A 12,879-nucleotide genomic window follows, 5' to 3' on the forward strand; every position below is an offset into this window, starting at 1 on the left:
TAATCACACAAATTTATTATGTATTTATAGAAATTTTATCACACCCAGTAGCCAAAAAATATGAAGACATTTTACAATTTGTTAAAATCTATCCACTAACATTTGGTTTTAACGGACATGGCATGAGGGTTCCATGACTAATAAAGTAGGTGCTGAGGGTTACTAGTGGAATCGAAACAAAAATATCCTGCTGACATAGGGATGACCAACCTGGGTCCCCTAGCTGGAAAACTTAAACAACTACAACCAGCCAAGAGCTGAGCTGGGGGTGGCTCTGTGCTCCAAAACCCCTGGAAAATGAAAAACATGAAATACAGCAAAACAAATGTAACCTACTGAAGGAAGTAACCTTTTAGTTTATTTTGCAGCAAAACCTTTAACTAAATCAAACAGGCAATTTACACATATGAACAGCAGCCAAGTAAAAATACCCCCCTTCCTTTTTGTAACAAACTGATTCAATTGGGTTTATGTAAAAAAAAGTTGCATAAACCTTACCGCCCCACACTTTTATAATATACATACAAATTACAATTTTTTTTGCAGGTGCAGTTCAGATAGTGTTTAGGCACTTTTTTTTTTTATGAACATCCGTCAAAAGGGTGGTATTCTTATTCCCTTAGGCTAATGTCAAACTGGAAGTCCTATCGGCCTGTGTATAAGTGCAGGTAGAGAAACCGCTCCTCTGCTCTAATCTGCTTTAGGACAAGGGCACATGGAGCAGAATCTGCCACTATGCTTAAAAAATCTTCTAGTTGTGCCTGCACTTGGAAGCACTGAATCTTCCCGGGGGCAGTCTCATTTTTGTTGGCATATATCAGCTGTGTGTGCCAGCACCCAGAAGGATTCAATGCTTTTGTGTGCAGGTACAATTGGAAGAGTGTATTTAAGCATAGGGGGTGGATTGTCAAACTGTGCTTAGCTGAAGGCTGAATATCCGCCTCGTGTGACCTTGCCTTTGTGGTGTGTCGGCACCCACAGACACTGTCGGCCTAGTTGCAGACACAGGGAGCAGATTTTAGCTTCAAAGTCTGCACCGTGTCCTCACCCAGGCCAATGCAGTGTCTCTGGGTGCAGACACACCATAAAGCAGATTGGTGCAAAGGGATGGTTTCCTGGACTCCATTTGTACACAGGCTGAGAAAATGCATGTGGCAGTAGCTTTAGGCTGAAATGTTTCTTTTACTATGAAGTAAACAATTGCATATACAAATGTGTAGCAGCAGATAAGAATGGTTTCTTTCAACATGACGCCCTAGACACTGCAGGCAACGTCAGTGGGAGGAGCGAGAGAATAAAGTAGTTCCTTCTGGCACAGTGATTTAACAGAGCAGGGGGTTGGATTAAGTTTTATAAGGGAGCTCTCCCCCCATGTGCTATGTTTACTATGAAATATGACAAATGCTACAGGACTTCTGATTAACATATCAGGCAGGGACAATTTCGGCATTTCCCCTTTAACCTCAAAACTGTGACAAACAAAAGGAAGTAAAATACATAACCTGGTAAATATAAAATGTCTGCTGTTTTGTAGGTGTTTTCAGTGCTTTCTATACAATGCAGAACAAAACACTTTCCTGCTAGTTCTTGCTTACCCATTACACAACTGGGATAACAAACAACTTACTAACTGACATGGGATTCAGTGGAAGAATTTACAATCTGAATGTGTTATTTCTTCAACAGGTAACATTCTTCTATGGCTCTTACAGAACATCCACACTTAAAAATTGTATTGTTGCTTTAAAAGGTTGTGAAAGATAGATAAAATAAAAGATTCATCTATAACCTCTCACTTTAATCTTAGAAAATTTGGTTAAAAAAAGGAAAATAAAACAAGAAACTCTTGCTCTAAAAGGGACCGAGCTTGCAAAAATTCCACCTTAAACTGTTTTATGACAGTACAAATCTTTTAAAGTCTTTAGCTCTTCAATTAAGGTTTTGTTTTGGTTTTCGAGGACTGCAACTCTGTTTTCCAAGCACTTAACATACTCTTTCTTCTTTCTGCGGCATTCTCTGGCTGCCTCTCTACAAAAAAATACGAAAGAGAAAAAGGTTAAAAACTTATATGAGCACTAAATCCAAGGGACAGAGCAGGTAAAAAGCATATCCAACCTGTGGCACTCAAGCTGGCATGGAATTTACTAGTGCAGACAGTTGTAGATTCATAAAAGCCCCAGGGAACAGTCTACCCTGGCACAAAGCAACAGTTTAAGAAAGTGGTGTGAAATGTGTGTTGTCCTGTAATGATGTTAGGGCTGGGGAACCTGCTTTTTTTCATGTCAGAGATGACGCCATATAAAGACTGGCTCTTTGGTAGCTTAGTCACTGGAAGGCTGGAGAGTTTACAAGTAGGAATAGGCTGGTGATGCCAGGGATTCTGAGCCAATCAATGCACCATTACTGTCTAGTTTAGATATGTTTTCAGTTCAAAGACAAAGTACATATGAAGTCATGGCTTTAAATTATATAAACTGTTCCCCATACCTCTATATATTTTGCCTATAATGACTAATACAGATTAATGTGTTAGTGAGCAGAGTTTGTCTTTTAAAGAACAGAGACTTTGGTCAATAAGTGAACGTCTTGTAAAAAAGGGAGCAGCCTATTGCCATCTGCATTTTTTATAGGAAGTCATATTTATATCACTTCATATTTTATATTTTAGAAGATTTGGCCAAAACACACCACATTCTCTTGTCTCTCTATATTTGTATTAATATATGGCCCATGGAACCTAGAAATTAACAGATTAAGCTCACAAAAACTGAAAAACAACAATGGTAAAAGCCTGTAAAAGGCAATGAGTTACTGGCAAGCTTTAGTGCACATTTCTGCATAAATGTATTAAGTATAGAAGGGGGAAGCTGCAGTTGCTGGCAGCCATATGTAGGGTCAAGCATTTATCTCCCTGAACTAGTGTTTGGCTATGGGCTTTTGTAAAAACATGAGCCAATATAAATCTAAAACTTTTACCCATTAAAATGATTTTACACAACAGCTTAAGGGCCCTGGCAGATGAGGTGATTGGTGCAGTAAATTTGCTCTATGACGGCTGACAGATATCTAAGAACGCCTTGCCATTGTCATTTGGATCACTGCACATAAACGCAATACTTTTGGCAATCCAGGTTAGAGGGGTGGTTCACTTTTTATGGCCAATTCTTAGCAACTTTTCATCTGGTCTTCATTATTTACTTGGTATAGTTTTTAAACTATTTGCAGCTTTCAAAATGGCGGACACTGACCCCACCAAAAACTATTGCCTGGTGAGGCTAAAGTTTTATTGTTATTAAAACCACTTTCCTGGTTGCTAAGGTAATTTGGAATCTAGCAACCCGATAGCTGCTGAAACTCCAAAGTGAAGAGCTACTGAACAAAAAGTAAAATAACTAAAAAAAAAAAAAAAAATCCCCACAAATAAAAAATGAAGACCAATTGCAAATTCTATTGGAATATTACTCTTAATAATACTAAGAGTTAACTCAAAGTTAAACAATCCCTTACATTGCAGGAAATGACCTTCTTTTGCATTTTCCTGTGATTAAGCTGGATTTCTGCTAGTAATGTGTTTTACTTGCGTTGATCCAAAAGTTAGGCAATGGCAAAACATTTATTGCCCACGGCAGCACATATTTACTGTGGGCAACATATCTCCTCCTCTAGCTATTGCCCTCAATAAACTCTTTAAAAAAAATTGAGGTAATTATTCCTCATACCTATTTTTCAGTAGCCGAATCTCACGCTTCAGCTGTGGGTCATCTGTTTTAGTTGCTGGGCTGGACAATGCAACCGGTGAGGTCATAACCACAGTCTGTGGAAGGGAAGTAGTGGTTGAGGTGGTACGAATCTGGTAGGCTTGCATATCTCCTGAGGCAGCTGAAAAACAAATGCATTAAAACACATTCATCTTTATATCAAACCTGGCACATTGCCAGGTTTGATATAAATAATAATAATAATAATATTACCATTAATAATATTACCATTAATATTACAACCTAAAAGGGACAAAATACCTTCAGTTTGTATGTTCCGTTTATATTTGTCTAATAAGAATATCATGAAGCAATTTTATGGCTTCCCGGCATCCCGCCTTGAGGTCTACCAAAAACTTCAAAATCTACTGGTAGACTGCAATCTACCTCTGGGGCACCCCTGCTCTAAAGCTTTACATTTTCTCATAGCCTTTAAACCGTAAGCATTCAATGGCCCTTCTAGTGTTCACAATATTTTTACTGTACAGCTAAAAACTAAAAAATAAGCAACAAAAAAAAAAAAAAAGATGAGCAGACAGTAAAAACTGGTGGTGGTGGGGGGTGCTAATAAACAGTTGAAACAGTAGCCTTCTTAGGTTGGAGGGAGTCAAGTGTAATAGGGAGCAACAATCAGTATGGAGAGGGACAGTTTTTATAAATGCTGACAGTTAAAAGCCAACCAATGAAAGGACACACACATATGAAAACAAGGCAAGAGCAGAGATGCAAATATAGACATTAGAAACACTTACTCTGTACAACCACTTGATTGCTAGGCACAAGGATCTGCTGGCCATCTGAAGTTTGGGCATACTGTAGTATTGCAGTACCTGACTGAGCGTTACCAGCATTTGCCATTGACAATGCCTGCAAACTGTGCACACCATCTCCACTTGTAGTGGCAAACTGAAGTGTTCCATTTGGAGCAATGGTAACTAGAACAAGGGGGAAAGAGTTATATTTTTAAAAAAAAGTGTGAATAGAGAAACAATGTTACAGATGATCTCTTGCTGAATGTGTATTCTTACCAGACTGTTAACACAGCGCTAACATTTGTTGCTGAATTGTCGCATTATTGCTTTAAAACGGTGATACAGGAACAGATAATGACAAACTATATATACAGAAACACAATGTCCTCTGCACTTACCAATTATGGATATATATGGGACATTAATACATTCTATGCATTAAGCTACAAAGATGTTCTCCCCTTTAGACAAAACAGGGATTGTTTGTCCATATATTGCAATGTACTTCAAGCTGGCCAACTATGTCAGTCATCCCCGGTCTGGTCTGAGATTTACCTGGAACTTGCTTGCTGGTCCTACACTACAATGTCACCCCCTAACTGAAGCCTCCCTTAAGTGGAGCGGAAAAAAAAAAAATACCCAGTATACATAGAATGAAAAATGTTCAAAATAGTAAGGAGATTTTTGTATTAAAAAAAACCTTTAAACCTCTTTCTCGCTAGTCCATTGGGGGACACAGGAACAACTAGGTTATGTTCCTCCCACCAGCAGGCAAAACACTGGCCGCAAAATTTCCTCCTCCCCTTCACTATATATCTATTATATATCTATTATAACACTTCCTCAGTTTTGTATATCAACCATAAAATAGCAACACAACATAGCAAGAAAATACTTAAAACAGTATTAAATATTGATTTCTGGGAGGGAGGTCCTGTGTGTCCCCAATGGACTAGAGAGTCCACCTTCCAGTCCTTGCTGTAAAAACTGTAGTACACTGGCTATGTTCACGTGCCAAAAAGGAACCTTTGAGATATGACCATTTTAACAGCCATGCTGTCAAAGCCAGTAAGAATTGATTGTGATGACAGATTGATCAAAGCAGATATGCTCAAATTGTTAGATGGATCCAATCCCTGTTTGCTAGTGATATTAGATCCACAAACCATGACTTTCTCGGCCAAAATGGTGCCATAACAAACTTCTCCTGACTAAACTTCTTGAGTATCCTCAGCACCATGGGGATGGATGGGAAAAACATACACCTTGTGGAATCTTCATGGGGCTGGCAACACATCCACCCTTTCTGCTCTTGGATCCTTGTATCTGGAGAGGGAGTGAGGAGCCTTTGTGTTGTGATAAGAAGCCATCAGATCTTCAGATAATCTTCCTTGCCTCAGCCTATCTAGTACTAAAATGTCCTGGAAACCTCATGATCGGGCTCCAGGACCCCCAGCCAGTCATTGTGACAGGGACTTGTCTGTAGGGGACAGAGGGGAGGAATGTTGTCTCAAGTCCAGATGGTCAGCTTGACTGCAAGACTAGTGAGCCCTGCAGAGGAATCCTGTGTTGAGGGTTCAAGTCCAGGTATCCTCCTGGCTTGCATCTCACCCATGGTGTCAGTGCTCGTCAGTGACCCAAGGTTCCTTGTGTTGGGTCTCTCTGTAGGCCATATTTTACCTCCTAAATGAGGACACTAAAAAATTAGTGGGAAGGGTCAAGCATGGGATAGATTTATAGTTAAGGGGAGGAGGAGTTTTTCTCACTATCCTGCCTCCTGGTGGAAGGAGTTTAACCCAGTGGTTCCTGTGTCCCCGAAGGACGTAAGAAAAAAAACTCAAGGTACTGCAATTTAGGTACACAGCACATACTCACAGAATGTCAAGGATCATATTATCAAACAGTAAAAGAGTGACAGCATAATTCTCTAATAAAGCATTAAAAGGAAGAGATGCAGACCCAGGCTGGTCCTTACCATACTGTCCTGAGCTTGTCTGGTATATAGTTGTACCAGATGACATAGGTATAACAGCAGAAACACCAGGGCTGTCTTCATTTCGTTTTCTATCCCCAGCATCTTCCGAAGACAGATCATTAAAGATTTTCCTGTAACAAAAGCACAAATCAACATTGTACAAACGCAACAGTATTTTATGAAAGTAGTACAGTAGCGGATCCCATAACTGTATTATCATCATGTATTAATAAGGTGCCAACATATTTCAAACAAATGGGGGCAAATATAAGAATATATCCAATAGAAAATTTAACAAATCCATCTTTGAGTCAGGAAGGAATTTTTTCCCCCTCCCAGGAAAACTGGAGAAGCTTCAGAATGTTTTTTTGCCTCCTCTGGGTTAAATAATAGTTAGGCAGGTTTCATATTGATATAAAAAGTTGAACTTGACGGACATAATTTGTTTCTTTTTTTAACCGAACAAAATAGTGCAATTTGGCAAGGGGTGATCAAACTTCTGCATTCAACTGTGTATACACACACATAAAAGCCATAAATAGCCTGTAAATTATATCCTTATAAAATGGGACTTAGTGATGTCTTCAGTTATAACGGGTTATGTAATTTTTGTCACAACTCACTGAAACTTGTGAATTATAACAAATAATCCACCCCTGTTGTAAAATATGAGGATATTAGAAATCACCTCAGAGTTTCCTGACCTTTTATATGGTCATCGAACACTGATAACGATATCAGAGGTTAACTGCTTTTATTCTTTGTTACATGGAACTCCTTACTAACTTATAATACGCTTGCATTTTACAATAGTGGGTACATTATTTAAGAATCCAATGCTTCGTTGCTCTTCCCCAGGGACCAACAAACAGAGCTGAAAACTAACCACACATTGAAATACCACAGAGGACATATGGGTTTATACCCTATGTGGCTCTCAGATGATTTTGACTTAATTATATATTTGACTGTAGATTATACTGGATAATTTTACCCCTTCTTAAATTTATACAGATATTAGAAGTCACATTGGAGTTACATGAACTGTATGAGTAGGGGGGAACATTATCCACGATGTATTGATATAGATATATACTGTATATATATTTATCCCTGAAGAAGAGTACTGTTCGTACTCGAAACACTGGCGTTTTTTCAATAAACTTTTTCTTTTGCACCAAGTCCCTGACTGTGTGCGGTACTCTCTCTATATGTCTATTTTTTGACCTGCACCCAGGGCTGTTATTTTGGTGATGGGTGTGCTCTAGATATATAGATACATACATACATATACACACAAATACATGTGCAATAACAAGACAGAAAGGGAAAGCACAGTTTCAAAAAGAGGAAAGTAGAAGAATGCAAAAAGGGAGACACTTTTGAAAATTATATATTTTAACACCTTTCAACCAGTTTCACATGCAGATGAGACAGGAACATGAATGAAGTTCTCAGTGCTGCTATTTAAATAACAGAATATAAAACAGAAGTTAGCTTACCTGTAGGATGGCCTACGAGACAAAATGCCATGTCCCTTATGAGGAGTTTCAATGCTGTCACAGGAATCTTGAGAGTCCTCGCTTTCTGAGAGTGATGAAGCCTAGAACAAATGATCAGAAATATTTTATTTGGGGCCTACTTGAAACAGTGCCCCCATTTCTCCCTGTGCGTTTTTGCTTGCTTCTTACCTGGGCTGCAGAAACCTGAGGAGAGTGAATAACGGTGGATGACTGTGCAGTCTGGATTACACCCTGAACTTGAATTTGTTCCCCAGGAATCACAATGTTAATTGGCGTTGTGCCTCGTAACGACATCTGAAGCAGAAAGAAAAAAAAATCACACAAATGTGGACCATTACTTGATGCCAGTTATACAGTGGAGGAAATAATTATTTGACCCCTCACTGATTTTGTAAGTTTGTCCAATGACAAAGAAATGAAAAGTCTCAGAACAGTATCATTTCAATGGTAGGTTTATTTTAACAGTGGCAGATAGCACATCAAAAGGAAAATCGAAAAAATAACTTTAAATAAAAGATAGCAACTGATTTGCATTTCATTGAGTGAAATAAGTTTTTGAACCCCTACCAACCATTAAGAGTTCTGGCTCCCACAGAGTGGTTAGACACTTCTACTCAATTAGTCAACCTCATTAAGGACACCTGTCTTAACTAGTCACCTGTATAAAAGACACCTGTCCACAGAATCAATCAATCAAGCAGACTCCAAACTCTCCAACATGGGAAAGACCAAAGAGCTGTCCAAGGATGTCAGAGACAAAATTGTAGACCTGCACAAGGCTGGAATGGGCTACAGAACCATTAGCAAGAAGCTGGGAGAGAAGGTGACAACTGTTGGTGCGATTGTTCGAAAATGGAAGGAGCACAAAATGACCATCAATCGACCTCGCTCTGGGGCTCCACACAAGATCTCACCTCGTGGGGTGTCAATGATTCTGAGAAAGGTGAAAAAGCATCCTAGAACTACACGGGAGGAGTTAGTTAATGACCTCAAATTAGCAGGGACCACAGTCACCAAGAAAACCATTGGAAACACATTACACCGCAATGGATTAAAATCCTGCAGGGCTCGCAAGGTCCCCCTGCTCAAGAAGGCACATGTGCAGGCCCGTCTGAAGTTTTCCAATGAACACCTGAATGATTCTGTGAGTGACTGGGAGAAGGTGCTGTGGTCTGATGAGACCAAAATAGAGCTTCTTTGGCATTAACTCAACTCGCTGTGTTTGGAGGAAGAAAAATGCTGCCTATGACCCCCAAAACACCGTCCCCACCGTCAAGCATGGGGGTGGAAACATTTTGCTTTGGGGGTGTTTTTCTGCTAAGGGCACAGGACAACTTATTCGCATTAACGGGAAAATGGACGGAGCCATGTATCGTGAAATCCTGAACGACAACCTCCTTCCCTCTGCCAGGAAACTGAAAATGGGTCGTGGATGGGTGTTCCAGCACGACAATGACCCAAAACATACAGCAAAGGCAACAAAGGAGTGGCTCAAGAAGAAGCACATTAAGGTCATGGAGTGGCCTAGTCAGTCTCCGGACCTTAATCCAATAGAAAACCTATGGAGGGAGCTCAAGCTCAGAGTTGCACAGAGACAGCCTCGAAACCTTAGGGATTTAGAGATGATCTGCAAAGAGGAGTGGACCAACATTCCTCCTAAAATGTGCACAAACTTGGTCATCAATTACAAGAAACGTTTGACCTCTGTGCTTGCAAACAAGGGTTTTTCCACTAAGTATTAAGTCTTTTTTTGTTAGAGGGTTCAAAAACTTATTTCACTCAATGAAATGCAAATCAGTTGCTATCTTTTATTTAAAGTTATTTTTTCGATTTTCCTTTTGATGTGCTATCTGCCACTGTTAAAATAAACCTACCATTGAAATGATACTGTTCTGAGACTTTTCATTTCTTTGTCATTGGACAAACTTACAAAATCAGTGAGGGGTCAAATAATTATTTCCTCCACTGTATATAAGTTATACCATCCAAATGTACACTCTGTGGCCAAGCGGTATCCAGACACAGTGGCAGCTGCATCTAGTGAAACTTCGTACCCCTAAGTGGTTCTCATATTCAGAAAGAAATTAATATGCTCTTACATTTCTTGGAACACCTGCAACAAACAAACCAACCTAGCGACCCCATCTATACTTTCAAGCAATTAAAATATCCTAGCAACAGATCAATTAAGTCTTCATAGCAGAAAAATTCAAACTATGATTTTTTTAAACTGCAACTCCCAAATTCACTGACAGCTAAAAGTCAAAAGGTATGCCGAGAGCTGGAAATGAAAATCATGACTACATTATTTGAAGGTGTGGCATAATAATTTTTACTTCAGGGACCCTGTTTGTTTGTCAGGGTAAAGGAAGAAAAAACACATTTTAATATGTTGGGAGAAATGTAAAGCAATGGCAATGCAAGTCTGTACCCATAGGAGAAACTGAAAGCAAGGAAAAATAGTCTTTAGCCATGCTGTGGGCAGTGCGTCAAAGTAGACTCTTTGGCTAGCACAGTCCTAAGTTATGCAGATTTGCTGTGTATTATACTGACAGATACAGACCCACAAAGTAAAAGTGAACAAATAACAGTGGTGCTGCAGAGTGATGTAAGCCCCAACAATTACAGATATACATATCACAGTGCATATAGGTATTATTTGCTATTAAACACCATTACACAGATACAACTGTATGCTTGCTGTTATTAAGCAGTTTGTTTACAACTGACAATATTATTATATTGATGTAATGCTAGCTTCTGTTTGGACTACTGTTGTCCTCTCAGGAAGAATCATGGCTAAATACCCTAAAGCCGCTTATCATTCATTTTAATGGTATATGCTCTGTCAATGTTGAATGCTTGTACTTAGTAATGTGTACTACAGGGTGTCTGAGTCATCCCTGCCTAATCTACGACAGGCACCATGTTTCCAACTGCTTGCATTGAAAAAAAAAATCAAATGTTTGTGATTGCAGAGGGACAGAAAACATACGCCCACTGGCTTTCAATGTAGTTGCAGTAGGAATTTAATGCGGCAGTTGGAAGATTGTGCGCCCCAACTAAAAACTTCAAGATACTACTCAAGAAAAGGGAAAGCCAGTCAGCTGCTTCTAAACGTTGGTAACAGTAAGCCATCTTGAAACTTGTCATATAAGTATTTCATATTTCACCTTGTTTAATGTTTTCTCGCCAGAGGTGATATCTTGAGAAATTGGCAAGTAAGTGAGTCTTCAAGGGTGGGCTTTAGTGCAACTGAAATATCAGAGGCTGGATAACCTGAACAAGATAATAAAGGAAATTCATTTGTTTAATTTCCAGTTGTTTCTACAAGAAAATATTCTGCTGACACATACATCTGAACAATAAAAAGCATATGGCAGGGCTGCTATACCTTAATTTCCAAATGGATCTTCAGAATGGAAATATTAAATGCTGAATGAATAATTTAATTCACTTGTACCCCAGGCTACTAGAAGGTTACTACTGGAGCCCCTGGCTATTTTAGCTTTGCCTAAGAAGCCATTCTTTCTCTGGCAGACTGACCATGAGCAGCTTCCTTACCATCCCTCTTAACCCATTGTTATATAATTCGTCATAAGGTGGCATAGTCTGACATGAACATGAAAGTAACATGCTAAACAGCATTGTAAATGGCTTAATGCACAGCAGAGACATTTGTGTCACAATAGATATTAATATAAACTCTGTGTTAATTTGGTAATACACTGCCAGATCCACTGGTTTGGTCAAGTTACCACATGAGTGAATCTGTGTCTGATTTGCCACCTAAGCGCAGGGCCTCATCTCAACATTAGCCCTGGGGCAAACAATCAGACCCAAAACTGGGGCCTACAGACATGAACTGCATCAGCACCGATTCACTCCTTGTCTAACAGGGTTGTTAAATCTGTCTAATACATATCTGGCTGATTTTTGGTAAGATATCTGTCAGACAAGCCCATCAGAAAGCCCCATACATGGGCCAAAAAGATGCTGACACTGTGGAGGGAGCAAGCTTTTATCGCCCTGTGTCTGACCTCCTTAAGTATTCTCAAAATCATAATTTATTGAGAATTTTGCTAAAAACATATGTAAGAACGTGGCTGAGGAACACACTGGACAGGTGCCAGTTGTAAAATACTTCTCAATGGATAAACTACCACTTCAAGATGGATATCTTAAAGTGGTAGTTTATCCATTGAGAAGTTTTTTTACAACTGGCACCTGTCCAGTGTGTTCCCCAGCCACGTCCTTATTATGAATATTTGGGACTGGCAAAAGTTGACCATTCATTTTACTGTTCCATAGCTTAACCTAGAAACAAAAACAAAATTTGTAAAATGTTTGTACAGAGATCTGTATAAGTTTTAAAGTATAATGTATTATATATCTGACAGCTATGTGAAGCAAAACTTGTGTGCCGTACATGCATTTATATGTAAGCAGAAAATACCAAGAGAACAAGCAGAAGAATTAGCGCTAAGGCATACCATACCTGTTGAGGAACGTGACAGATGTGAGCTGCTTGGAACACTGAAGAGACTGCGGATATCGGCGAGCTTCCTGTACTGCTGTTGCTGCTCTTGGAAGCCTCTTCCATAATAAACTGTTCAGAAATATAAAAATGTGTGTAATATTCTGAAGGTTACTGGTAATAAAGCACCAAGACAACCATTATATTCAACACATGCTTTTCAAAAGGAGTGGGTATTTTAACCAATAAAAAAAAAAAAAAAAAGGCAAAGCAGCATGTTATACAGGTTGTAAGGGAAAATAACAGCAAATATAGCTCTTTAATAAAACTAAAATTAGAATATGTATATTGCATGTGTACACAAAAAACACAAAAGCCACAACAGATAAAAGTT

At 39.1% G+C, this 12,879-nt stretch overlaps 1 protein-coding gene across 1 annotated transcript; it reads right to left on the reverse strand.

The window, feature by feature from the left end:
* Positions 1 to 1,773: 1,773 nt before the first annotated feature.
* On the reverse strand, positions 1,774 to 12,620 carry atf1 (activating transcription factor 1; the record flags this gene model as incomplete). Its single annotated transcript, NM_001005828.2, is given in 8 exon segments — positions 1,774 to 2,028; positions 3,720 to 3,879; positions 4,511 to 4,693; positions 6,486 to 6,616; positions 7,988 to 8,088; positions 8,177 to 8,302; positions 11,182 to 11,287; positions 12,507 to 12,620. Coding segments are annotated over 6 exon segments (846 nt in total). The 5' UTR covers positions 11,182 to 11,287; positions 12,507 to 12,620.
* Between the last annotated feature and the right edge of the window lie 259 nt (positions 12,621 to 12,879).

This window comes from Xenopus tropicalis, chromosome 2 (genome assembly GCF_000004195.4).
Source record: "Xenopus tropicalis strain Nigerian chromosome 2, UCB_Xtro_10.0, whole genome shotgun sequence".
NCBI classification, from domain to species: Eukaryota; Metazoa; Chordata; class Amphibia; order Anura; family Pipidae; genus Xenopus; species Xenopus tropicalis.